The 27,050-nt window shown below is 45.6% G+C and overlaps 1 protein-coding gene across 1 annotated transcript; it reads left to right on the forward strand.

Moving 5' to 3' along the window:
• Window positions 1–7,837: 7,837 nt before the first annotated feature.
• On the forward strand, window positions 7,838–19,759 carry LOC119655910 (cytochrome P450 4d2-like). The gene is made up of 7 exons (XM_038062072.1): window positions 7,838–7,962; window positions 8,526–8,689; window positions 18,007–18,390; window positions 18,455–18,524; window positions 18,607–18,797; window positions 18,859–19,227; window positions 19,288–19,759. The coding sequence occupies exons 2-7, from the start codon at window positions 8,533–8,535 to the stop codon at window positions 19,623–19,625; spliced, it is 1,509 nt and encodes a 502-aa protein (XP_037918000.1). The 5' UTR covers window positions 7,838–7,962; window positions 8,526–8,532; the 3' UTR covers window positions 19,626–19,759.
• The last annotated feature ends 7,291 nt before the right edge of the window (window positions 19,760–27,050 follow it).

Raw genomic sequence — 27,050 nt, forward strand, 5'->3', positions numbered from 1 at the left:
AATCTCCACCTGCACGTGGTGAATGCTGGAAATTCTTTCTTAATCAAAACCTGCGGACAGAGAAGGATGAAGGCGAGTCTCCCGCGCCTAAGAACAGGACAAAAATGTACCAACTGGTACTCCAGGTTGGGGGTTGGGTAGGGCTGACAATTCTACACGGAAAACGAAAGTTACGAAGCTACGAAAGGAGTTTCGAGCGATGACGAACAACGGAATAACGATTTGGGCAGTTTCCCATGGAACGTGCGCTCCTTGTACAGATCGAATGGTGCTCAGCACCTAGCCGATACCATATCCCAATATAAGGCTGATATAACAGCGTTGAAAGAGATGCGCTGAACAGGGACCGGTTTCCTAGAGAAGAGCCGCTACACCATATATTATCGTGGTCATCCATTAAATCATATGCTCGCAGTAGGTTTCCTAGTCAGCCAAAAATGAGACCTGCTGTTATCGATTTTGAAAATATAAGCGAAAGGCCATGCACTCTGCGTTTGCGAGAGAAATTTACAAATACAGGGTGCGGCAGCATAACTTCCTTTTTTCAAAACTCAATAAAAACTATTGTATGCATCGGAAAATATTTATTTATTTTTTATAATGTAGGTACATGTCAAAAGTTTTTATTTACATTGTTTTGAAGATCAAATCTGTTAGGTGACGTTCCCCATTCTCCATACATTGCGTAAACCGATTTCTGGCGTTTGTCATGACTCTTGTTAGCATAGCAGGTGTTATGTTGGCAATTTCTTCTTGGATGTTGGTCTTCAAATCTTGTAGGGTTCTTGGACGGTTCACATAAACACGGGATTTCAAAAAACCCCATAGAAAAAAATCACAAGGGGACAGATCGGGAGAGCGTGCCGGCCATTCCAAATCGCCTCTAATTGAGATAAGGCGCTCTGGAAAGTGTTCCCTCAAAACAGCCATTGATGCTCTTGAAGTGTGTGCTGTTGCACCGTCTTGTTGGAACCAAGTGTCCCCCAAATCCAAATTTTCTAGCCGTGGGAAAAAGAATTGTGTAGCATGTTTACATACCGGTCCGAATTCACTGTCACTGTAACCTTATTTTCTTCAAAAAACCAGGGAACGCCGTGGCGATCGCAACATTGACGTTCTCACTGCTTCCATGTTCTCAGGTGATCTAACGGGCCGAGGGACTCCAGTCCTTCCTTTTGTCGCACTTGCAGTTTGTCTGAATGTAGTGACCCATGTAACAATTGATTTGCGGTCTCGGACGGGAGCCAACGGGGCTAAATTAAAGCGATTCCGAAATGCACGCTGTTTTGCAATAACCGAACATCCGCTTGAAAAGTAAACCTCAACGGCAAAGGCACGCTCCTCACTATTCCAACGCATGATGGCGACTGAACTGTGTCGGGACAAAACTTTACAGTATCTCCTCTTGAACGAGACCACTAGCGCTCCGCTATGACATCAACTAACTGAGTGGCGCGCATTTTAAAAAAGGAAGTTATGCTGCCGCACCCTGTATAAGCTTCATAAACTTTCACGCCCCTACAGAGGAAACTGCAGAGTCGGAGAAGGATACCTTTTACGAGGCAGTTGAGCGGACCTTCGAAGCCCAATTATGATATCAAAATCATACTTGGAGATTTCAACAGTCAAGTAGGAACGTAGCCCGTATTCAGGCGATACGTCGGCTCCTATAGCTTACATAAGGATAGCAATAATAAGGGAATGCGGATTATTCAGTTAGCGCGGAAAGTCGTACACAAACATACGTGGGCCTCTCCAGACGGGACCATTTTCGACCAAATTGACTACGAGCTGATCGAACGCCGCCACCTCTCAGCCTTGGTGAATGTCAGAACATATAGGGGACCCAATATAGACTGATAATCAGGTGAGTGATGCCATTCACAATACAGTCCTCCGTAACACCGATAAGAGGGAAATGGATGCCGTAATAACCGCAGCTAACAGATATCCCGGAGATAAAGCATCAACAAATGATCTTCACAACCACCTGAAGAACGTTATCATTGATACGGCCACAAAGATACTTGGCCCCAGCCGCAAAAGTGGGAACGGCTGGTTTGACGATAAATGTAAACTAGCAACGGAACGGAAGAATGGTTCATTTTCAAAGAACGCGGGGACGCACACGTCGAGTGGAGAAGCGACTTCACAGCCGGAGTGGAGAAGCGACTTCAAAGCCTCACCACCTCGATGCTCATCCTGCCGAGACAAAGAGGGAAATCTGATTTTCGACAGAATGTGCATATGGAATGAGTATTTTGATGAACTGCTGAACAACCAGAACATCGGCGAGTTTGAGGTCCCGCCAATTGAAGACGACGGACAAATACTACCACCACCAAGTATAGAAGAAGCAGTCTGTGCAATTCATTGGCTTAAAAATCATAAACCATGATGTATCATATATCATATCAATATGGAGGCGACTAATTACACCAAGTGGTTTATCAATTTATGCTCAAGGTGTGGGACATCGAATCAAAGCCTGACGACTGGCAACAAGGCATTATCTGTCCCATACATAAAAAAGAGAAAATCACGCAGTGCAGCAATTATAGAGGTATCACGTTGCTAAGTACCATCCATAAGATATTCTCCTCTATCTTGCTAGGCCGGATAGCCCCATACGTCCAGAACATCATTGGACCATACCAAAGAGTCTTCATTCCAGGCAAATCAGCAACAGATCAGATTTTCTCTCTGCGGCAAGCGATGAAAAAACTGGTGGAGTATGGCCATCACGGCGACTTCAAAGCCGCCTATGATAGCATAGCTGGGGTAAAACTGTACACGGCCATGAGAGAATTTGGTATCCCGACGACATTGATAAGACCGACTAGGCTGACCCTGACCAATGTTCGAGGCCAGATAAAAGCAGCAAGATATCTCTCAAGACCATTCGACATCAATAACGGTCTAAGAAAAGGGGATCCCCTATCATGCGTCCTCTTTAACCTGTCCCTGGAGAAAGGGATTCGCGATGCCGACGTAAATGCGAGAGGAACCATCCTTTTCAAGTTCACCCGACTACTGGCTTACGCTGACGATATTGATATTATGGAGAGAACAACCCGAGATGTACAGACTATCTTCATCCGGATCGAGCAGGCGTTCAAGATCTCCGGCTGCACACCAATGACGGCAAGGCAAAATATCTGGTGACAACTTCAGCATCAAAGATCAACCAACCAACAACATCAAACCGCACTGAATAAAGATAGGAGACTACAACTTTGGTACCGTTGATAATTTCTCCTATATAGGGCCAAAAATCACAATCGATAACAGTTACGAAGATGAAATTTGCACATGGTTGCTGGCAGCCTACAGAGCCTATTTCAGCTTACAAAAACTGTTCCGCTCGCAGCGTCTCACCATAGGGTCAAACCTCTACAAGACAATGATCTTGCCAGTTATGTATTCCTCAGAGAAATGGGTTCTTAGCAAGACAAATTATGAACTCCTGGCCACGTTCGACGGAAAAATCCACCGAAAAATTTTCGGCCTTCTACATGAGGATGGACGATTCTGTAGCCTACATAATGACGAAATCTATGAGCGATATTTTGACCGTCAGGATGTAAATAAAATCCGGCTCAATAGGTTGCTGTGAGCGGGTCACTTAACTCGTGTGGATGACCCAGCTCGAAAAGTCTACAAGGGCAATAACTATGGTAGAAAAAGAAGACGAAGCAGAATCTGCTTGAGCTGGAACGATGGCGTAGGCCTGGACGCCAGACAGGTTTTAAGGATATCGATTTGGTGAGAAGAAAGAAGAAACGGTCTCACTCATACGATTGCCAACCATTACGAATGTGGAAGAATCATGGAACCAAATGAAAGACACGATCCACAAAGCGGCCTCTGCAACCCTCGGGGTCACCAAGCCGGGTAAGAGGTACATCAACCGAGATACTTGGCTTCGAAATGATAATGTTGAAATGAAGGTCCGTGAAAAGAAACGCCTCTACCACAAATTTCTCGACGATATAACGCCTGCTAATTGACAACCGGGAAGCAAAGAAAGCGGTCGCTGTCACCCGAGCGAACCATTTCGAAAATCTTTACGATAAACTGGACATTCGGGATGGAGAGAGAGATCTGTATCGACTTGCTAAAAGCTGTGATGAACGCACACAGGATATCGAACACTTCTGTTGTGTTAATGACAAGAACGGTACTTTGCTTACCAATCGTCGAGCCGCAACGGATAGATGGCGAGAATACTTCGAGCAGATTTCAACTAAAGAATTTACTCATCCTCTACTTCCACAATCATTGATGACATTTCTAGCCGTTCCACCAGTTAGCGCAACTGAAGTCGAGGAGGCAATAAAACAAATGAAATCGGGGAAAGCAACAGGACCTGACGACATCGCATCTGAGCTCTGGAAAGTGAAGAGCTGGGACCCAACACTGTGGCTCAGTGAATTCTTTAATCGGGTTATTCAGGAAAGAAGAACACCATCTGATTGGCAAGAAAGTACCACTGCTCCAATATGGAAAAAGAAAGGTAATCCAGTAGAATGTTTAAATTACCGTCCGATCCGGTTAGTTTCCCATACCATGAAGATTTTTGAACGCATTCTTGACAACCGTATTCGCGAAATCGTTGAAATAAACGTGAATCAAGCAATACATGCTGCGCGGTTACTCATGGAGAAACACCGTGAGAAGCATCGCCCTCTTTACGTTGCCTTTCTGGATCTAGAGAAAGCGTTTGACCGTGTACCACACGAACTCATCTGGTATGCTCTACGACAACACTTCGTGCCAGAAGAACTCGTGCGCTGGGTTCAATTGCTCTACCACGATCCGAAAAGTAAAGTTCGAAGTATGGCGGGTGTATCAAAACCGCTTCGTGTTTCTGTTGGCCAAGGAAGCGCCCTCTCACCATTCCTCTTTGTTCTTGTTATGGACACCGTCACACGGGATATCTAACGTCCAGCGCCATACACACTGCTTTATGCAAATGATGTTTTCCTAGCATCTGACTGCAAAAACGATCTCGCGCAATTTGTTCAAAAATGGAATGATCGCCTTATGAAACACGGTCTCAGATTGAATCTAAACAAAACTGAATTTTTGACGACCGATCCCCATGAACCAGGCACAATCATTGTCAGCGGCAGTGATCTGCCCAGAACTGAGCGATTTAAATACCTCGTGTCAACGCTATCAGCCAATGGAGAACTGTGTTATGAAATTGCTTTACGCATTAACGCAACCTGGATGAAGTGGCGTTCTACAACTAGTGTTCTTTGTGATCGACGTATCAACGAACGTCTCAAATCTAAAATCTACCGCAATGTCGTCCGTCCAGCCGCTCTCTATGGCTCTGAGTGTTGGCCGACCATAAAAGACAATGAACGGCGTCTTGCGGTAATGGAGACGGAGATGCTACGTTGGACTAGTGGTGTCACACGTTTAGATCACATCCGAAATGAGGATATCCGCGATCGTGGAAAAGTTGCGAGAGAAGCGTCTTCGATGGTATGGTCACGCAATTCGTGAAAACGAGAATTCACTTGCCAATATTGGTCTGAACATCGAAGTCGATGGTAAACGACCAAAAGGCAGACCTAAACAACGGTGGCTTGATACGCTAGATGGGGATTTGAAAGCCTCGAGATTGCACCCAGACCTTCCACCTGCACAAAAAAATCAGAAGCATTCCGATGCTCAAAAGCTAAGAAAAAGGAAATTTCACGCCCCCAATAAATTTCCTATTATGGACTCGTTTAATTCTACCAGTTCTAGCCCACCCAGCAACCTTTATGCACGTATAGATATCAAGCTGACTTGGTGAAAATTAATTCGTGAGTCAACACTAAAGTTGGCTTTGAGGGAGATCGTAGAATTGTCAAGCTTCTCTTAAGTGGGTCCAGAGTTGGTTTCTGCGACGTTCTACGACCAGGTGTACATAGTCACCAAACTGTGAGCCGAAGAAGGCCCACTCTGTGAAAATTTGTTCGTGTCTTTGCAACGGGTGTTCTCGTAAGTGATTTTCTTCTTTTCCTTCAGCCTTTGTCCTGTTCACAAGCGGGGTCGGCTCGTCGTGATCGGTTTTGCCATTTGGCTCTATCGAATGCCTGATCTTCATGTAATCTAGAGGCTTTTAAATCCCCATCCAGCGCATAAAGCCACCGTTATTTCGGCCGGCTTTTTGGTTGCTTACCATTGACTTCGATGTTCAGACCAATATTGGTAAGTGAATTCCCGTTAGCGCGGATTACGTGACCATACCATCGAAAATGCCTTACACCCAGTTTTTTCACGATCAGTGCACTCCATATCGGTCGCGGATATCCTCATTTCGGACGGGATCAAAACGTGTCCCGCCACCAGTTCAATGCAGCATCTTCGTCTCCATTACCGCAAGACGCCGTTCATTGTCTTTTATAGTCAGCCAACACTCAGAACTATAGAGAGCGGCAGACGGACGACATTATAGTAAATTTTAGATTTGTGACGTGCGCTGATACGTCGATCACAATGAACACCAATTGTGGAATGCCACTTCATCCAGATTGCGTTAATGCATGAAGAAATTTCAAAACGCAGTTCTCCATTGGCTGATAGCATTGACCCGAAATATTTAAATCGCTCAGTTTTGGGCAGGTTACTGCCATTGCCACTGAGCGATTTAAATATCTCGAGCCAATGCTATCAGCCAATAGAGGACTGCGTTATGCTCTTCACAAAACCTTTTATACCTGAAGCGTCAAGCTTCCGGTTTCCCGATTTGTTTTTTATTTTCCAGTTTTAGCTCGCGTTCTGGTTTTTTTTCGTTAGGCCGTCGTGAATTCCTTCGTTTGTTGTTTATTTTGACCCACGCATCGGTATAGACACGTTAATTTTGTATTAATGACATGTGAGGGATCAAAGCGCTCAAAGGACCCCCCCCCCCCCCCCACACATTCCCGAGCCTGGCTAGCACAGACGCGTGCAACAACGTATCGACCGAGCACTTTGATGGAGCTTCAGTCTTTGTGGGCGGACCTTCACGGTCAATTTCGCCAACTTTTTAGGTTTCTGGGATAGCTCTTCCCTCTAGGTCGTTCTCGACCACTTAGGATGATCGTCTGATCCTCCTATTTTCCTTAAGTTCATTACAAAGTTTTAATCTCCCTTTTACCCCCATATTAGTTTCTTGTTCTGGGTGTCCTTTCCATAGCCATTTTTATCGACGAAGTGCACTGTGGGTAAGACGTTTTCGCTCCACCAAACAAACCATCGGCCATCCTAAATATATCCTTTCCTATGCACTGATGGTTTTCGCATAACGTGGTCATTTTGAGGACAATCTACTCTGGATATTTTGCCAGTTATTTATTCATAATCATCTACGGAGCGACTACCGGTGTCAGGTCTGAATTTGTCTCAGGAAGGGACACAAAATATGTACGTTTTGTCCTGAGGAGCACCAATTCGATGTCCTTAGAAGCATTTAGTATATTAGATAAGATCTAAGTAGATTATTCTTGTAGGGTTTTTTCTCTATTCTAGAAGGTTATCATGTAATCCTAAGATCAAGTTGCAACGATAAGAACCAATGGCAATGGAGAATTGAACACCTGCAGCAAACGCAACCTTATCACAAAAAAATCGCACCAGGAACCGCAAATCAACCTCGAGTTTCTACCGCTTTTCTGTCCGCGGCTGAATCTCCTAATCTAGGTCTGAATGAACTGGGATCAAATTTCATCAATGGTTAAGTTGCTCTGTACTCGTTAGTTTCACTCAATTTAGTTTGTTTCCTTCAAGATATGCACGTTCGTAGGCAATTCCATCTAATTGCCTATGCGTTATCGCTAAATGTTTTTTTGGTAAATGCTACCAAGCCAGATAAATCTAAATGCGATAAATACCCCAAGAAAGTGAATCTGGAAGTTAGTATCAAGTTAGAGTTGTTAGGAGTGCCACTTGGGATTACTTGAAAGTGTTTGAGTAGTGGGGGTGAGTGAGTGTCTCTTGGTGTAGTTGCACATTTTGTATATTCAAATTTCCTGATAATGGACTACCGGAAATCTACGAATCAGCATTTTGAATGGATTAACCGTTTGTGATCTGAGGATGGAGAAAAGTGAAAGTGGACGATTGGACTAGGGAGCAATTTTGGGACTATAATTTTCCACAAACGACCTTGGATGCATCCTAATGACAATGCCTTCGAGTACCAAATTGCAGTGAATCTCGGCGTAGAGGACGTTGGCCAAGATGTTCGAGATAACTGTGGCGTCTTGCGGGCGTACTATGACAGTGCGATAGTCAGGGTGTCAACTTCGTGATCTAGATCACGTTCCTCGGGTTCGATTCCCGGCCTCTATCGAGAGTTAGTGATAGGCGATAGTGCAATGGACCTACGTAGACATGGTGCCTGCAACTACGGTCTATCTTTAAAAATAGGGCTCACTATTGTCAGGCCCTTAAACTATCTGCAGATCTGACTTTTATGCTTCATGATCATCCCCTTAGGTCTTATGGATGTGATTAATTAGTTTTATAATTTTTTTTTTCAGTTCTACAATGCTGCTGACCGCTGCGTTAGTCATTCTTTCAATCCTTATTGTGTGGGATTATGTTAAGAAACGGACACGTTATAGGCTTACAGCCAATATTCCAGGACCAAGAGTTTACCCTGTTCTGGGCAACATATTCAAATTTAAGCAGAAAAATACCGAGGGTAAGTATTGTATTGAAAGGTGAACGTTGGTTCGCTTGCATAGAAATCTAATCATTCCCATTTTCTTTTTGCTTAACTTTCTTTTATTGTCCTAATCTTGAGTAGCAGAGAACGCATCTATATCTGAACCTGTACTACTGTGTTCGCTCATTCATTTCTAATCTAGTAATAAATCTTATCAAGTCAGAAAGATATGATTTCATTATCTGATGAACTTGATCCTGAATTATTTATAAATAAGTGAGTGCATATGCGTGATATGAGATACAATTTGAACGTCAAACAAATACGCGGGTTTTCTGAAAAGCTTGACTTCAAGTGCTGCTTCAAGTGCTGGGCCTATGCATATAGCTGGAGTTTGCAAAAGGGCATGACAGAAGCACTTTGTGTTACAAGTGCGGTGAACCCGGGCGGAAAGAAGGTGTTGCTTATGCTCCCGGTTTTTGGCGGTTCCAGGTCTTCAAAGAAGTAAGGATTCAAAGACCAGGATGCACATACTGCATACGAGTGTAATTGTTCAAAGTCCGATGCGGTAGATTGCCCAAGAAAGAAGCGCTGAAATATTGTTCTACAGCAAGTAGTACCGAGATAGGAGTATACCATGGCGGTATGCCGATGTATCTGGCACTGCTGTCGTCTGGGTTAGAGTTTTTTTACAGAGTGCTGCACTCTCGCCACGGTACACCGTCGGACTGCTAACTGAACATCGCCCCATCGTCAGAGAGCTAACCTGGAACCGTTTGTTACATTACATTTCATTTACTACTACAAATCAGGGAATTCCTTCCGCCAACGGAAAGGTGGTGGAGGAAGCAAGCTGTTAGTTAAAGAAACCCCTTCCCATTCGGTCCTGGCACCGGTTGAGCTCTATCTTCTTTGCATGGATAAAAACCTGAACATAATGCGCAACACGGCACCACCTGTCAGCGCTCCTCAGCATCTCCACGACGATATCGTCTGGAGAAAGTTCATCTGTTCTTATCTATCTCTTATCTGTTCTATCCTACCTCCCGCAGGAAAATCGGTGTTGTCCATAATCCCATTTCTAAACACACAATCAGGAAATTGTGCCTTCCCAATCTTGTGCAGGTAAGGCTGAAAACCTCCATGCTTTTCTAGTACAACGTTGAAACCATAAGCTGTCATCCATGCGCTTACCTGCCGCATCAATATGCCACATAACCGACGAGGTACGACTCTTTTGGCATGTGGATTATCGTAGGAAGTGTCCGACCCTAGGGGTGATACCTGCACTACCCCTAACGAGATCTAAATCCTCCTCTGAACTTCTCCACTCCCCTAGCGTATCATAGAGCAGGGAGAGGTTTCTCAGATAATTAATATCGGTAAAAGGTAGCTCAACACGTGGAAATTATTGTCTAGTGTACCTAGAAGGTCTTTCTCCATCCGTCGAGCTCGGCGACTGTGTGCCTCAGCTCGATGGACCTCATTCACGACTTGCATGACAGAATCCACTGCGGGTTTCCCTGCTCTAAAACCGAACTGCCATGGGGATAAGTCCTGGCAGCACGTATCACTTTAGCAATTCTACTTCTGATGAGTTTTACGTGCACTTTCCTGGCCGTGTCAAACATACAAAGTGGTCAAAATGCAGACGGCAGCCCAGGGTCGCCTTTCTCTTTGCTGATCAGTGCATTCTTCGCCACCTTCCATTAGGAAGGAAACCGTCTCTTTCAGGTAAGCGTTGAATTCGCCGAGTAATAGGTTGGAGCACTATTTTGTATACCTCTTCCGGGATACGATCGGGTCTTGGTGCTTTCTTGTTTCTCATTGACTGCCTTTCCCAACTTTTTTATAGAGAAGCGGGCAGTCTGGCGCCGTTCACGCTGTTGTCATCAACCTGTACGGGATATGTAGGGAATAATGCGCGTACAATACGGCTTATCGACTCGGCCTTAAGTGAACAGAGTTTCGGCAGAGCCCCGATTTTTCGGGTTACCAGTTTGTAACTGAGTCCCCACAAGTCCCCATTCACCTCGTCGTCCAAGTTTTGCCAGTAGTGAGCTTTGTTTCTTTTCATTGTGCTAAAGAATCTCCTTTTGGCTGATCTCTACTCTGTTATAATGGTACAGCCCTGCTCTTGGCCGTGTAAACGCAGAGTTTGTGGTCCTCCTTCCGGAACGGGACAATTTCTGCCGTCCACCATGCATAGAAGGGTTGTCACGTTTTGATGCTTTCGTGGGCATGGAAGCTCCGCAGACTGTCGGCATCAGGTTAATTGAATTTACGACAGTGCTACCACCCTCACGAATGCCCTCCAACGTGGCCCACCTGTTCTAAGAGCATCGAAAAATCTCTCCGATTTCACCCTCGCGAAATTTCACCCTTAGAAAGAGTTTCGGGGCGGTGCACACCGAAAGGTTACGTCAACCACTTCGGACGCGATGTATTGATTCACTTGTTTTCCACAACTCGGTACCTGTTCACCAGTGACACGAGTGATTTTGAGGTTACGTAAGGAATTCTTCCCGCGCGGACTGGGCGCCAGGACGTTTGGATCCGGTGTTTAAAATTACGAGTCCTGTCCTCGCTGCTATTTCGTTTCCCTCTGGAGTCGGGTGAGACATGGCTCATTCAAGTGCCCTGACATTGAACAACAGGATCTTCCACCTCCTTCGAAATAGTATCTTTTAGAGCATTGTCTCATTCGTTGTTAGACACTGAATAATCTTACCTTTTAACAGCGAATCTAGACAAAGCCATGCCCTCGGCCTTTGGAAAGAACCTTAAGGTGGGGGGAGACCAGATGGCAGTGGCACTTAATACGTCGGGGTGCCATGAAATTGAGTCCTTGTTTCGCCCCGAGCCCGTAGTGTGCACAGCGCTCCCATCAGTCGCGCCTCGATTCCTGCATAAAACACAATTCTCCTCTTCAGGTATTCGCTTTATGACGCCTTTGTGATATGTTGCCCTGGTCGCAGTTGTAGCATTGCCTTCCTGTCAGCTTCTCGGCAGGTTGCAGCGTGTGTCCATAATTTAAGCATATGTTATATTTGGTGGGTGCGGCCCGAATTCGGGCCAAGCGATTATGATTTTCCCGCTGTTAAGAAGTTTCCTCGCGTATTGTTCGGCAACTTCAACTACAGCAAGTTTTTGGCCTTGAGAGTTCGAAGAAGTGATACCAATCCGGTCATTGGTTATCTCCGGATGTTTTCGCTTGATGGCCTCTTCCACTTCGTTCTTTTCTGTAAGCCAGTCAAGATGTCGGATTTTTAGAGCGCATGTGGGTTCTAGATTAGAAACCAAAGCTTTCTCGCCCCCTCTCCTCCTCTTGACCGCTTCACAGAACGTGCCTTTATTTGTTGTCTTCGTGCTAAATTCGACGGTGATGTCAAAACTCTTCGTTTTCTGAATGACAGACACTTCTGCTCCGCTATCTTCGGGCTTGATCCTATGACGGATTTCGCTGAAGACTTGCCCAAAGGTCTTGCCTTTCGTAGGCTTCACAAGCAAAGCTAGTAGTCTAATCCTTTTTCGTCTCCCCACTCCTTAATCTTAGGCAGGGAGCGCCCCGTTTTCTGAGCCCTTGACACTAACTGGGTGAAGTCTCTTCGATTGCTTTCACTTTTCGCGCATCTTCTTTGGCTCTCCATGTCTGCCTGTAGTACGAAATACAATCCAGCTCCATCTGCCCGTTTTTTACGTATCTGCTGACGTTTTTCTGGAGGAACATTGCAAGCCGCATACGTTTCACAACTGCCGCGCATTTCTTGATAAGCACTTTCTCTTCGGCTTTCGGCGATAGTTAATTTATCGAGTAATAGTGCGTTCAGCACCACTGCCGCCAGAGACAGCAATACCCTGATAGAAAGATTGTTTGACAAGTTCGAACGGTGCAGGTGGGAAGAGGACGATGAATCGTCCGGTCGAGAACTTTTAGTCAGTTAACACGCGATCTCCGCCGCTTGCAGATTTCGTCCAATTATCTGAGGTCAAAAGTTGCAAGGTTTCTGTTTATCTTCATGAGTGTTACGTCACTTAAGGAAGAAAGGATCCTTTTCTCGAGGTCTCCAGATTTACTTTTGCCTATTTTTGTTCGAGAAGTAGATCCCCTTTTATTGTCTTTCTATTCTCGTCAAGTTATGGGCTTGGTCCTTCAGTCGTAGCTCCTCTGCAAATCTGAGTTCATTCTTCCTTCTTATGTGCCTTTGGTAACATTCACCGCTACAGTATTCTTGGTTTTCCACATCGTTTTTTACATTTATTTTTTTCCTTGTTTTGCCATCAAGCCAAGTGCCGGCCAAGTGTCCGGCCTTCAGCTGACATTTTCGATTTTTTCACGAATTTCTTTTCGCTTCGGGGGTGGCGCACAGAAGATGGATGGGACTTCGGTGTCCCGTTCCCAATTTTAAGGCTTATGAAGTCAATAACTAGGTATGGCTTATGGTTGATGAAATTTGGGAGGATCTTTTCAGTTTTTCACTTCTTCTTCAGTCGTTGCTGATGCTTTCCAAAAAAAGGTTTAAATGTATTCTGCTGAATATCCTAGATTCGTATACACCTATATCCCAGAATTTCTGTTACCCGATGATATGCTATTCACTACAGCTTGCTATCCCCCTGGCAACAGATAGGAGGATGCCTTGGCATACTGCAGGTTAATTTGGCCAACCTTTATGTTTTCGACATAAGCTTCTCATGCCTCTGGTTTCCCTTTCTTCCGCTTGCTCCGTAAATGGTGTAGGAGACGTTACTACCAAATAGGATTTATTCTGTAGTCGCTTCGTCAGTGCAAGCTCTCATACGGGGGTTCCGCCATTATGTACACTATCCTCCGCGCACAGCTCCATTGCCGGGAAGCGCACCGAAAACGCTACAATTTGATCCATTTTATGCGAGTTGAAGGTCATCATTATTCTTCGCTCTCAAAATGAAGATGATGCTCTACAGTTTTCTGATATGATTGAATTTGAATCTATCGAGGAAAAAGTGAAGCATCATATGTCGACTCTCTGACTTCGTTGGCCCAGTTCGAATACCAAGCTGAAGCCCTCCACACTTGTTGATTGGTCTTTCCTGGCATTCATGAACTTTAACCTCCAGTGTCCGAAGTCCCAGGCATGGACTCGGTTCAATCATCATGCGAATGATGTCGTCAGTCTTCCTTCCAGGTGTTCAGTATTCGATTTGTTCTGTATTGCACAGCTCGCCAGACCTCAAAGCTGAAATTACCGGCGGTAGCCACTTTAAGGCAGCCTCATCAGTGCATTCCAAATGGAGGAGCCAATCGCGAAAACCTTGGCTTCCTTTGGCTTTTTTCCGAGCTCCTTCATTGTTTTCTCTGACATTTTGCCATCTTTGGAGGAAACTTCCATGACAGCGGTCAGAAATGAGGTTGCAGGTTGTGCATACGTCCTCTTCTTTATCATCTTCGTGTCCGTTGATTTGATCATCTTCGGGCACACTGTTCCACATGGGACACAAGAAAGCGTTGCCCACCACAGATATGCTGGTTTTATGTTTCTTTCGCGCATTACCGCTGAGAGACAAGTTTGCTGCATCCACAATGGTCCTCACCAGGGTTACCAGTCTAACCCCATATTCTGTCGAAGCTTCTGCTTTTTTTCGTCTTATTTCTCTGGATATTACCGCCCCTTCACTTTCTTCCGCAGTATGTTCCTCTGCGGCCTTCTTGAAGTCTTCCTAGGTTCATGGTGTCTGGGCTAAAGTGCATAATTCGGTTTGAGAATAGGCAAATATCATTTGAGATATTTGACGAACTTTGCCGTGGTTCATTCAAACCGTCTAGTTCGTCCTGTTTGGGTGGCATGAAGAACATCATTGACCACAAGTAGAAACGCCTCCCGTGACAAAATGCAGTCCTGGTGGTCTCCGTTTTGGATGTAAAATTTGTTGGAGATTTGATATTGATGCAAAACATGATATTTGACATTTTGTGCCATCAATTGAAATGCTCTTCCTGTATAGAGCACTCCAGACATACCTTATGTTCACTGTCGAGCCCTTCTATGTTCCATGAATATGGCCGACAGCTTGAGTAGGATCAGAAAGGAGAGCACTTTTGATGGTGTCCAATGCTCATAATTATTCTTTTGCGCCGGTCCGACATACAAAGTATTTCCCTCGGTGTCTGACTACATCCGCATTTCGAAAGCGGTATGTGTTAGACTTGGGGGAGAAAACTCTCCGAGGCAGTGTGCAGATTATCAAGTGATGATCGATTCCGGCGGTGAAAGGGTAGTATAGGCCTCAGGGCGAAAGGTGGATTGGTACCCACGATGCAGCACAAAACCTGGGAAATGCCTGCAGAACACATATCAACAGCTCTACTACCAAACCCTGTTTCCACTTCCACGTGGTGATGGCTGCGAGCTTTTTTTTTTCATGAAAAACTGTAGATGAAGAAGGATGAAGGCGAGTCTTCTGCGCCTAAAAACGGGACAAGTTAGCCCAACCGATCCTCCAGGTTGGAGGAGGCTATACACAGGCACACACAGGAGACTGCAGAGTAGGAGAACCTTATGCGAGCCAGTTGAGCGGACCCTTGAAGCCTGTCCCAGGTATGATATTAAAATCATACTTGGAGATTTTAACGGTTAAGTAGGAACGGAGCACGTATTTAGGCGATACGTCGGTTGCCATAGCTTACATAAGGATACCAATGATAAGGGACTGCGGATTATTCAGTTAACAGTATCACTCGAAATGGATGGTCCACAAACATATATGGGCCTCTCCAGACGGGACCACTTTCAATTAAATTCATAACGTGTTGATTGAACACCGCCACCTCTCATCCTTGATGAATGTGAGAACATATAAGGGGTCCAATATAGACTCGGATCACTAGCTCGTTGGCATAGTGCTCCGGGCTCGAGTTACAACTCTCCCTAAAATCCCCTCTGACAATCAGGTGATTGTGGATACTGAAGCTATCCGCAACAAAGCCCTCCGTAACACCTATAAGGTGGCAATGGATGCCGCAATAACCGCAGCTAGCAGATATCCTGAAGATGAAGCATTAACAACTGAAGACCATTATCATTGATACGGCCGCAAACATACTTGGTCCCAGTCGCAAGAGAAGTCGGAATGGTTGGTTCGACGGTGAATGTAAGCTAGCAACGGAAAGGAAGAATGTTGCATACCGGGCAATGCTGCACTCCCAAAGAACGCGAGTAGGCACGAACTTCGTCGAGTGAGACGCGACTCCACAAACGGAAAAAGAAGTTTGGGAGAACCAACAAGTCTGTGAACTCGAAAAGTACAGGGAGCAACCGCACCGGGCGCGCAAGTTTTACCAGCTAGTCAACAGGATGAAGCCTTATATACCTCGATGTTCATCCTGCTGAGACAAAGAGGGAAATCTATTTTGATTAACTACTCAACAAGCAGATAATCGGAGGAGGTCTCGCCAACTGAAGACGACGGACAAATGCTGCCACACGCCATACGCCTAGAACATCACTGGCCCATAAAAAAGAGGCTTCACTCCAGGCAAATCAACCACAGATCAGATTTTCTCTGCGCAGCAAGCGATAGAAATCTGCTGGAATATGGCCATGAGTTTCACCACCTATTCATCGACTTCAAGGCCGCCTATGACCAATGTGCGAGGCCAGATAAAAGCAGCAGCATCACTCTCGAGACCATTCAACATCAACAACGGTCTAAGACAAGGAGATGCCATATCGTGCGTCCTCTTTAACGTGGCCCTGGAAAGTGATCCGTGATGCTGATGTTAATACAAGAGGCACCATCCTCTTCAAGTCCATTCAACTACTGGCCTACGTTTACGAACAACTCGAGATGTACAGTCTACCTTCATCCAGATTGAGCAGGCGGTTTTGGCACGAGATCTTGGGCTGCACATTAATGAGGGCAAGACGAAGTACATAGTGGCAACGACAGCGCCAAAAACCAAAGAACTAATAACATCGACTCGCATTTGTCAAACGAAAACCATAAAAATAAGAGACTACAACTTTGACACCGTTGAAAAGTTCTCTTATCTAGGGTCGTAAATCACAACCGATAACAGCTATGAAGATGAAATCCACACACGGTTGTTGGCTGCCAACAGAGCTCATTTCAGCTAACAAAAACTGTTTCATTCGAAACGGGTCACCAAGCTCTTGCTGTAAAAGACAGTGATCTTGCCAGTCCTTATTTATTCTTCGGAGACCTGAGTTCTTAGCAAGAAAAATTGCGAACTCTTCGCCGCGTTCGAGAGAAGAATTTGTGTTCCCTAAAAGAGGATGGACGATTCCGCAGCCTCCATAACGATGAAATCTATGAACGATACCACGACCGTCAGATTATGGATAAAATCTGGCTCAATAGGTTGCGGTGGGCGGGTCCCCTAATTCGTATGGGTGAGGATGATCCTGCCCGGAAATTTATAAGGGCAATATCTATGGTAGAAAAAGAAGACGAGGCAGACCCTGCTTGAGATGGAGCGATGGCATAGGTCAGGACGCCAGACAGCTTTAAGGGATATCGAATTGGTGGACCTCGGCGCAAAACCGGCATGTCTGGAGTTCCTCACTAAGGCAAACCTTAGTGAGACCAGATACCGGTTGATGCGCAGTTGTTGATGGTGATGATTCCTATAAAAGACAATGCCTATACCCTTCATTGTGAAAGATCGTTGCATATCCTCCCAAGGAAAATGCCCACTTTCCTACCAAAAAGATTTATGGAGATTCGTCTGTGTCCTTATTAGTATATTCCGTTGTCATCGGTTCCCGGTATTCAGCTTCATGGATCTGTTTCCACATGCCGGTATTAGAACAATTGCGTCCACATCACCGACCGAAGAGAAGGTTTTGGCAGGGAAGATTTAGCCTGTAGTCTCTTTTCCTTTGCGGCTGAAGTTTCCGTCTGTCGAGCCTTCTTCTCCTATAATTTTGAAGGAATTGGCAGAAGTGTCACCGTCTTCTCTACAGAAATGGAGAGTATGACTTCCAAACATTTCTGCGTGGGAAACATAATTCTGATGAGGCTTCCAAAATCCATGCCTCAGCTGTCACTTGATTGCTCCAAATCGCAGATGGGTTCCAAGTCAGCGACTCCTTACCACTTGGAGAGTTACAATCCATTGCTTCCAATGCTTCCGTCTTCATGTTTCTTGGGTACCCTTAGTGTAGTTGTAAAACACGACAAGGTGGTGTTCAAGGGGAAGGCACTTACTGGGTTACCGTGAGCTAAAAAATATTAACAGTTGTTGTTTAAAAGGGATATTGTCTAAAATCGATGGGCGTGGAAATTTCCACTTCCATGTCCATAAATAAATGAGTTTTTGAAAAAATGTTTGAATTTGTGTCCTTTTCCAGATGTTATCAATATCATGGTCCAGCAGCTCAGCCAGTATGGTTCCACAGTTAAAACCTGGGCCCTGAACCAACTGATGATCATATCGTCTGATTTGGAGCTTGTTGAGGTCCTTCTGAGCAGCCCCAAGTACATCCGTAAAAGTTCCTTCTACGAAATTCTCAATATCTGGTTGGGCGGAGGCCTCTTGATAAGCAACGGAAGGAAATGGTTCCAGCGCCGTAAGATCATTACACCCACTTTCCACTTTAAGATTCTTGAAGAGTTTGCCGAAATCTTTGACGAACATGGAACAATTTTAATGGAGAAGCTAAAGGAACATGCCCATGGGATGCCAATCAACATTCAGCCGCGTCTGACGTTGGCGGCGTTAGATATTGTATCTGGTTAGATTTTATTGATTTATAATTTGGAATCGTTATCAATTCACTGATAATCTTTCTGGTTTAGAAACTGCCATGGGAACCAAAATAGAGGCCCAAACAAATCCGGATTGCGAATATGCGAAAGCCGTACATGAGTGAGTTTTTGCGCACTTTGGTTTATCAATTTTGATAATTATTTTTATTGGTTTATTTGTTGCTAATTTGATTTGATTACAGAATGTCGGATATACTCATGACCAGACTGGTGAAAATCCATTTAACAAACGACTTTATTTTTAAACTGGCTGCACCAGAGATGTACGCGCGACAAGAACACGCTAAAAGGGTGTTGCATGATTTCACTGAGAATATCATCGAAGAGCGCCGTCGATCTTTGCTGGATAAAAAGATGAACGATAATTTTGAAGGTCAGATAAATGTTCATCAATCTATTTTACCAGATACTATCTAAACTTCTACCGATTTTAGAAGTCGACGATTTGGGACGAAAACGCAAAATGGCATTTTTGGATGTCCTTCTGCAAGCTAGTGTTGACGGTCGCCCACTTACCAATGATGACATCCGCGAGGAAGTCGACACCTTTATGTTTGAAGGACACGACACCACCACCGGTGCGATAGGCTTCACTTTGTTCTGTATCTCTCGTCACCCAGAAGTTCAGCGGAAATTATTTGAGGAAATTCGGGCGGTTATAGGAGACGATAAGACAACCTCTGTGGGCTTTCGAGAGCTCAATGAACTCAAATATTTGGAACTGGTCATCAAAGAGTCCTTAAGATTATTCCCTCCAGTACCACTTATCGCTCGACGATTAGAGGAAAACATAAAAATCAATGGTGAGTTATGATAGGGTCAATAGAGGTGCTCCCAGTTCAACACCCCGATTTATCCTTTAGGAGGCAAATCAACAATTCCTGCAAATTCTGAGGTGGTCATACCAATTTTCACAATGTTGAAAAATCCGGAAATCTTCCCTGATCCTGAGAAGTTTATTCCGGAACGACATGTTAATACGGAGAAGGCGAATCCTTACTTGTATATTCCGTTCAGTGCTGGGCCAAGAAATTGTATTGGACAGAAATTCGCATTGGTGGAAATGAAAAGTTTGATTACGAAGTTCCTGCGCTACTATGAGTTATTACCGATGGGCCCTGCTCCTAAGACAGTATTGAATGTTATTTTGAGATCAAAGAATGGAGTTCACCTGGGACTGAGGCCGAGGGTTTACGAATAAATTTTTAAAAGTAGAAAAACTAGCTTTATATTTCGGAAGGATTATGTAGTATTTAACGGACTAGATTTACACTTAGGTATTAGTCGTGCTGTACAGCTTGTTTACAAAAATAAATTTTCCATTGGGGTGAGGTTTATTTTATTTTTAGTTATCACAATTTCGGCGGATGCCGGATTTTACCTAATATTAGCACTAGGTGCCAAGCATTTAGGCTTGGACGATCCTACTTACTTTAAAGATAAAGTGGCGTTGGTGGTGGTGGCCGGTGGTAGGTTAGTGAGAGAATCCGTCTAGAAGTCCCCACAACATCGAACACGTATGCACAATGTATTAGTTTGAACTGGACTGTGTGAGAGTCCCAGGATGTCAAGGGAAGGACTTAGGTACAATACTTATAGCTGTACCTATTATGGGGGATAACAATATCAATAATATAAGCAGAGAGCCCCCGGCCGTCGAACCAGGCAACTCAAGTAACGCCGGTTCAAAACACAAACAGGGAGAAACCGAGGAAGAGGCTGCGCGAGAAGCTGAATGACTCAACAGGCCAGCAAACCCTGAAAAGAAAAAACGGCTCAACTCCCAAAAAGGCGGAGTTCATAAAAAGTACGTCTGAAGCTGCCAGTGAAAATATGGCAGTGGCTACCTCGAGAAAAGGGATCGAACCTTCAAAGGCAGATGCGGAAGCTTGGAGGAAGGTAGAACCGCGGAAAAGAAACGATCGGAGGAAGATAAGACCGGAGGTGATTTTCACTTCCAAACGAGGCGAAGGGTCATACGCCGACATTCTCAGAAAATTGAAGGCAGACCCCGAACTCACCCATTTGGGGGACAACGTCAGCCGCATTAGACGGTCCCAGAAGGGAGATCTTATGTTGGAGCTTAAGAAATCCAAGGATGTAACCACGGACAAATTCTTAAGCCAAATGGGGAAGACTGTAGGGCAGGGAGCCGACATAAGAGCTAGCAGGCCGGAGGTGATAATAATCTGCAAAGATATGGATGAAACCACGACGAAGGAGGAGGTTCGCGAAGCGTTGGAGAAACAGTTTGATCTTGCCGGACTACAAGAGTCAGTGGTGAAAACGCTAAGGAAACCCACTTGGGGAACACAAACCGCCATCATCAGCCCACCAGTGGAGAACGCGGTTGGTAGCGTAGCGTTTGGGTCAAAGACCAAACGGGCCAAGCAGCGCTATGGACTTGTGGAGAACAAACCTTTGAGGAAATAATGGAGCACCCGGAGGAGGGCTTCATCAGAGCGAAGGTGAAGGGCATCCACATCTACAGCTGCTATGCTCCACCCAGCGTTACACTCGTCGAGTATGAGCGGATGCTTGCCGCTCTTGTTTTGGATACAAGAGGATATTGGCCGATCATAATAGGAGGCGATTTCAATGCGTGGGCTCTTGAATGGGGCAGCCGGATAACTAATGTCAGGGGACGTGTTCTCCTCGAAGCATTCGCGGAGCTAGACGTGATACTGGCGAATGTTGGGTCTTCGTACACCAGTGAGGATTATACTCACAGCGACCACCAGGCAATCTGCATAGAGATCAAGGGCGGATCGAGCTTGAAAAAGAATTTTCGCAGAATGCCGGGTGGCATTCTTGGCTGGACAGTGCAAGTTTATGAGGGGGACACGTTTTCCGCGGTGCTTAAATCCGACATATCCCTGAATGGTACGGCTGGAGAGAAAGCCACTCAGATCACCCGATGGGGGACGGAAGCATGCGATGCTACCCAGAAGGCGATTGCTCCCCAGTAGGCAACCCAACTACTGGAGGAACAACGAAGTCGCAAGTTTGCGAGCCGCATGTTTTCGGGCAAGGAGGCTTTGCCAGAGGCTCTGGGGAAAACCCGGTGGCGACGGTCGAGAGGAGGCACGCAAGCAATTGCGTGGCTAAATGATGACATAATACCGCCTGTAACTGTGGAGGAGCTGCGGGAAATATGTGGTAGGTTCGGTGACAACAAGGCCCCAGGTTTGGATGGCATCCCCAACTGGCAGTGAAGACTAGGCCCGACTTTTTCGTCAACACCTTCGAGGCGTGCCTAAAAGAAGGAATATTCCTTGCCCAGTGGAAAAAGCAAAAGTTGGTGTTGCTTCCGAAGCTGGGCACAGACCTGGAAACCCAGCGTCGTATCGTCCTATCTGTCTGTTGGATACAATGGGGAAGATGATGGAGAGAGTCATCTACAACAGACTCCTACCCATCGTCGAAGCCAGCAATGGTTTGTCGGAACGCCAGTTTGGTTTCCGACGTGCCCACTCTACGGTGGACGCAATTAACATGGTGGTAAACCTGCCAAAAGGTGTACTGATTTCTGGCGGCTGCTGTGCCGTGGTGGCGTCGGATGTGAAAAACGCATTCAACTCGGCTAACTGGAAGAGAAATAAACGGGCGTTGGCTGACATAGGTGTCCTCGGATACTTAGCGAATTTGGTGGAAAACTACCTCTGAGAGAGGACTCTCTGGTACGGGACGGATGAGGGCCCCAAAGAGTACATTGCCACAGCCGGGGTACCACAGGGATCGGTACTTGGTCCCCTGTTGTGGAATATAATGTATAATGGGGTGCTTGCTCTTCCCGTCCCAGATGGGACTACGATTGTCGGCTTTGCTGATGACCTAGCTGTGGTTGTCGCAGCAAAACACCCAGAAGATGTGGAGGTTTACGGAACGGAAACAGTGAGAGCGGTAAAATCCTGACTAGAAAAGGCCGGGCTGACCTTGGCGGACGCGAAAACGGAAGCGGTCTTAATAACGAACCGCAGAAAAAATAACACTGGGAAAGTGGGGGTTGGTGGACATACGGTCGTATCAAAGCCGGCTATTAAATACCTGGGGGTAATAATTGATGCCAAATTGAGTTTTAGGGAACACCTAGAGTATGCATGCCAAAAGACAGCCACTGCCACCACGGCACTTACAAAAATGTTGCCAAATATTGGTAGACTGAAACATTGCCGGAGGTTGGTGCTAACTGGAGTGGTGCGCTCCATTCTGCTCTACTCGTCGCCTGTGTGGGTGGTGGCGCTTGTAAACTCTCAGAGACGGAAGCAGGTGAACTCGTTTTACCGGCGGATGGCTTTGAGGGTTTGCAGTGCTTTTAGAACCACATAAGATGAGGCAGTATTGGTGGTGGCAGGCATGATCCCAGTTGACATCCTGGCCAAAGAAATGAGTGTCCTGTACAATGCAAGATGTATGGAGAGGCATGCACAGCGTAGAAATGCGGCAAGTTCAGAGTCGCTTGATCTCTGGCAACGCAGATGGGACGAGTCTACGAAAGATCGGTGGACGCACAGGCTCATTGCCAACATTAGGGTGTGGCTTGAGCGAAAACATGGGGAGACCAACTACCACATTACCCAGTTCCTCACGGGACACGGTGGTTGCTACAGGCAGTATCTGCACCGCTTTGGGTTGGATGATTTTCCGAACTGTCCCAGATGCGATGGCATACCGGAGGATCCAGAGCATGTGATGTTTCACTGCCCACGATTTGCGATGGAGAGAAGGAGCTTAAACTGGTGTTGGGCAGGAGCGGGACCCCGGAGAGCTTGGTTACTGAGATGCTGGAGCCCGAGGAGAAGTGGCTTGCGGTTGGCTCTGCAATCATCCAAATGCAGGAGGAGTTGCTGAAGGAACAAAGAAAGAGGAAAGCTGCAAATAGGAGAAAGATGAGTGCCTAAGAACAAACCTACCCCGCGAAGTAATACCTCAATGGTGGTCCCGCGGGGCTGGGGCTGGAGAGACCGCGGTGGTTTTTAGTGGGTTGGAATCCCACACGCGCCCGCTGTTGTTACGGCGTTCGGGTGGCGGAGCTGCGGTGGACGTGTCTTTCTAAGATTTTCCACCTCCGTGTACACACAAAAAAAAATATATATAAGCAGAGAGACCGGTCTTCCCACCTAATTGCACGTTAGGCTCGTTGTGTAGTATGTGGCGATCAGTCAGACTTTGCCGGTCCCAATACATGCTGCAAGAAAGAAGAACTATTAAGTACTGCCTCTGGTATCATTCAGTAGCCATGAAAGGAGGTTTATTGCCATGCAAAACAAAAGGACACTTAGCGAACCCCTTTGGGAGATGCTTCTCCATATAGGGATAGGCTCTGAGGTGCTAGTTTCCTCAGACGAATGGTGATTATCATCATTATCAACGGCGCAACAACCGGTATCCGGTCTAGGCCTGTCTTAATAAGGAACTCCAGAGACCTCAGTTTTGCCCCGAGGTCCACCAATTCGATGTCCTTAAAAAGCTGTCTGTCGTTCTAACCTACGCTGTCACTCTATCTCAGGCAGGGTCTGCCTCGTCTTCTTTTTCTACCATAGATATTGCCCTTATAGACTTTCTGGCCTGGATCATCCTCATCCATTTGGATTAAGTGACCCGCCCACAGCAATCTGTTGAGCTGGATTTTATCCACAACCTGACGGTCATGGTATCGCTCATAGATTTCGTCGTTATGTAGGCTACGGAATCGTCTATCCTCATGTAGGGGGCCAAAAATTCTTCGGAGGATTCTTATCTCGAACGCGGTCAAGAGTTCGCAATTTTTTGCTAAGAACCCAGGTTTTCGTAGAATACACAAGGACTGGCATGTACATCTCGGGTTGTTCTTCCCATAATGTCAATGTTGTCAGGGTAAGCTAGTAGTTGGCCGGACTTGAGGAGAATGGTGCCTCTTGTATTTACGTCTGCACCACGAATCACTTTCTCCAGGGCCAGATTGAAGAGGATGAATGACAGGGCTTCCCTTTGTCTTAGACCATTGTTGATGATGAATGGCCTCGATAGTGATCCTGCTGCTTTTATCTGCCTTCACACATTGGTAAACGTCAGCCTAGTCCGTCTTATTAATTTCGTCGGGATACCGAATTCTCTCATGGCGTGTACAGTTTTACCCTAGCTATGTTGTCATAGGCGGCCTTAAAGTTGATGAAGAGATGGTGTGCAGAGAGAAAATTTGATCTGTCGCTGATTTGCCTACCCTTTTTATGTATGGGACAAATAAAGCTTCGTTACCAGTCGTCGATTCGTTGTCCCACACCTTGAGCATTAGTTGATGAATTGCTTGGTATAGTTCGTCGCCTCCATATTTAACCAATTCCATCAAATTCATCATGTCCCGGCGACTTATGATTTTTAAGCCGATGAATTGCAGGTACTGTTTTTTCTATACGTGGTGGTGGCAGTATTTGTTCGTCGTCTTCAGTTCGCCGATATTCTGGTTGTTCAGTAGTTCATCAAAGTACTCAACCCATCGCTCTAATATGCCCATTCTGTCGGAAATCAGATTTCCCTCTTTGTCTCGGCAGCATGAACATCGAGGTGTGTAAGACTTCATCCTGCTGACCTGTTGGTAAAACTTCCGCACCTGGTGCGGTTGCTCCCTGCACTTTTCACAGACCTGTTGGTTCTTCCAGGTTTTCCTGTCTGTGAAGCCGCTTCTTCGCTCGACGGATTTCGTGATAAGTCTCCAGTTCTTTGAGAATGCAGCATTACTCGGTATGCAGGATTCTTCCGTTCCATTGCTAGTTTACATTCATCGTCAAACCAGCCGTTCTGACTCATTTTGCGGATGGGGCCAAGTGTGTTTTTGGCCGTATTTATGATAACGTTCTTCAGGTGATGTGAAGATCATTTCTTGATGCTCCATCTCCAGGATCTCTGTTGACTGTGGTTACTGCGGCATCCATTTCCCTCTTATAGGTGTTGCGGAGGGCCAATTGTCAGAGAGGATTCTGAGTGGTGTTGTTATTTGAGCTTGGAGCACCATGCCAACGAGACAGTGATCCGAGTCTATATTGCCCCCCCTATATGTTCTGACATTTACCAAGGCTGAGAGGTGGCGGCGTTCGATCAACACGTGTTCAATTTGGTTGAAAGTGGTCCTGTCTGGAGAGGCCCAAGTATGTTTGGGGACCGCTTTTCGCGCAAACTAGCAACCATTTCGTGTGACACTGCTAATTGAATGATCCGCAGTTCGTTATCATTTGCATTTTGGTGTAAGCTATGGGAGCCAACGTATCGCCTGAATACGGCCTCCTTCCCCACTTGGCTGTTAAAATCCCAAAGTATGATTTTTATATGATATCTGGGAGAGAGTTCGAGGGTTCGATCTATTCTCTCGTAGAAGGTATCTTTCTCGGAGTCCGAAGTCTCCTCTCTAGGGGCGCGAACGTTAATGGCGCTTATATTTCTAAATTTGCATAGGTTAAGTTTTCAACACATAACAGCAGTTTTTTATTTTTTGGCTGACTAGGAAACCTACTCCGAGCATATGGTTTACTGGATGGTCACTATAATATATGGTGTAGCGACTCTTCTCCAGGAAACCGGTCCCTGTCCAACGCATCTCCTGTAACGCTGTTACATTAGCCCTATTTGGACAGCTTCATCTTTGAACAGGAAGCGCACGTTCCACGAGAAAATGCGCAATTCGTTATTCCTTTGTCATTGCCGGGTTCGTTGTTGTGTTATCCGTCTAGTCCGAGGCTCCTGTTGTGGCTTCGTAACTTCGGAAATATTCCGTGTAGAGTTGTCGGCCCTACTCAACCCCGAACCTGGAGTACCAGTTGGTACAATTTGTACCGTTTTTAGGCGCGGGAGACTCGCCTTCATCTTTCTCCGCCTGCAGCTTTTCGTTAAGAAAGAGCTCCCAGCGGTCACCACATGGAGGTGGAGATAGGGTTTGGTAGTAGAGTTGTTGGTGTTGGTTCAACAGCCGTTTCCCAGGTTTTATGCTCTATCGTGGGTACCAATCCACTTTTCGCCTTGGGACTTATATAATATTACCCTTTGACCACCAGTTCATACAATATATCCCTGTTTTAGGCGCGGGAGACTCTCCATCTGCAGCTTTTCGTGGTGGCCACCACGGGGAAGTGGAGATGGAATTTGGTAGTAGAGTTGTTGGTGTTGCTTCAGCAGGCTTTGCGCACGTTTTATTCCCTATTGTGGATACCCTTACTACCCTTTGACCACCCACTATTTAGAGATCCATAAATAGAAGCATCTATTGTAAACGTGGTCCAAAGGTGTTGACAGTTATTGCCCCAGAGGTGGTGCATGAATAGAACTTGGGTTGATAGGGTAGTAGATTGAAAAACCATATCGAAAACCTTCAAATATTTTTCGAAAGCTAAAGGATCAATGAATGAATTTTTAGACATATTGGATTGGATACCCTAGTAAGCCTGTGAATTGAGTGTATGTTTGCTGGAGCAGCATGACGGCCACTGCCTTCTCCGTTTATTTTGCTATAACTTCAGTTGAGTTATCTAAGTGCATCGAAGGAAACTTTCAAGCCTAATTTCAGGTGAGACTTCTCTGATTGTTAAGCGATATACTAAAAGGAATGATACCAACAAATATATTCCCACAAATAAGTAAATAGATAAGAGGAAAAACA

Source organism: Hermetia illucens, chromosome 4 (genome assembly GCF_905115235.1).
Source record: "Hermetia illucens chromosome 4, iHerIll2.2.curated.20191125, whole genome shotgun sequence".
NCBI lineage: Eukaryota > Metazoa > Arthropoda > Insecta > Diptera > Stratiomyidae > Hermetia > Hermetia illucens.

Coding starts and splice junctions, on each gene's coding strand:
- LOC119655910 (XM_038062072.1), top strand. CDS start 8,533: ATGCTGCTGACCGCTGCGTTAGTCATTCTTTCAATCCTTATTGTGTGG. Junction 18,525..18,606: donor TATGCGAAAGCCGTACATGA/GTGAGTTTTTGC, acceptor ATTTGATTACAG/AATGTCGGATATACTCATGA. Junction 18,798..18,858: donor GATGAACGATAATTTTGAAG/GTCAGATAAATG, acceptor TACCGATTTTAG/AAGTCGACGATTTGGGACGA.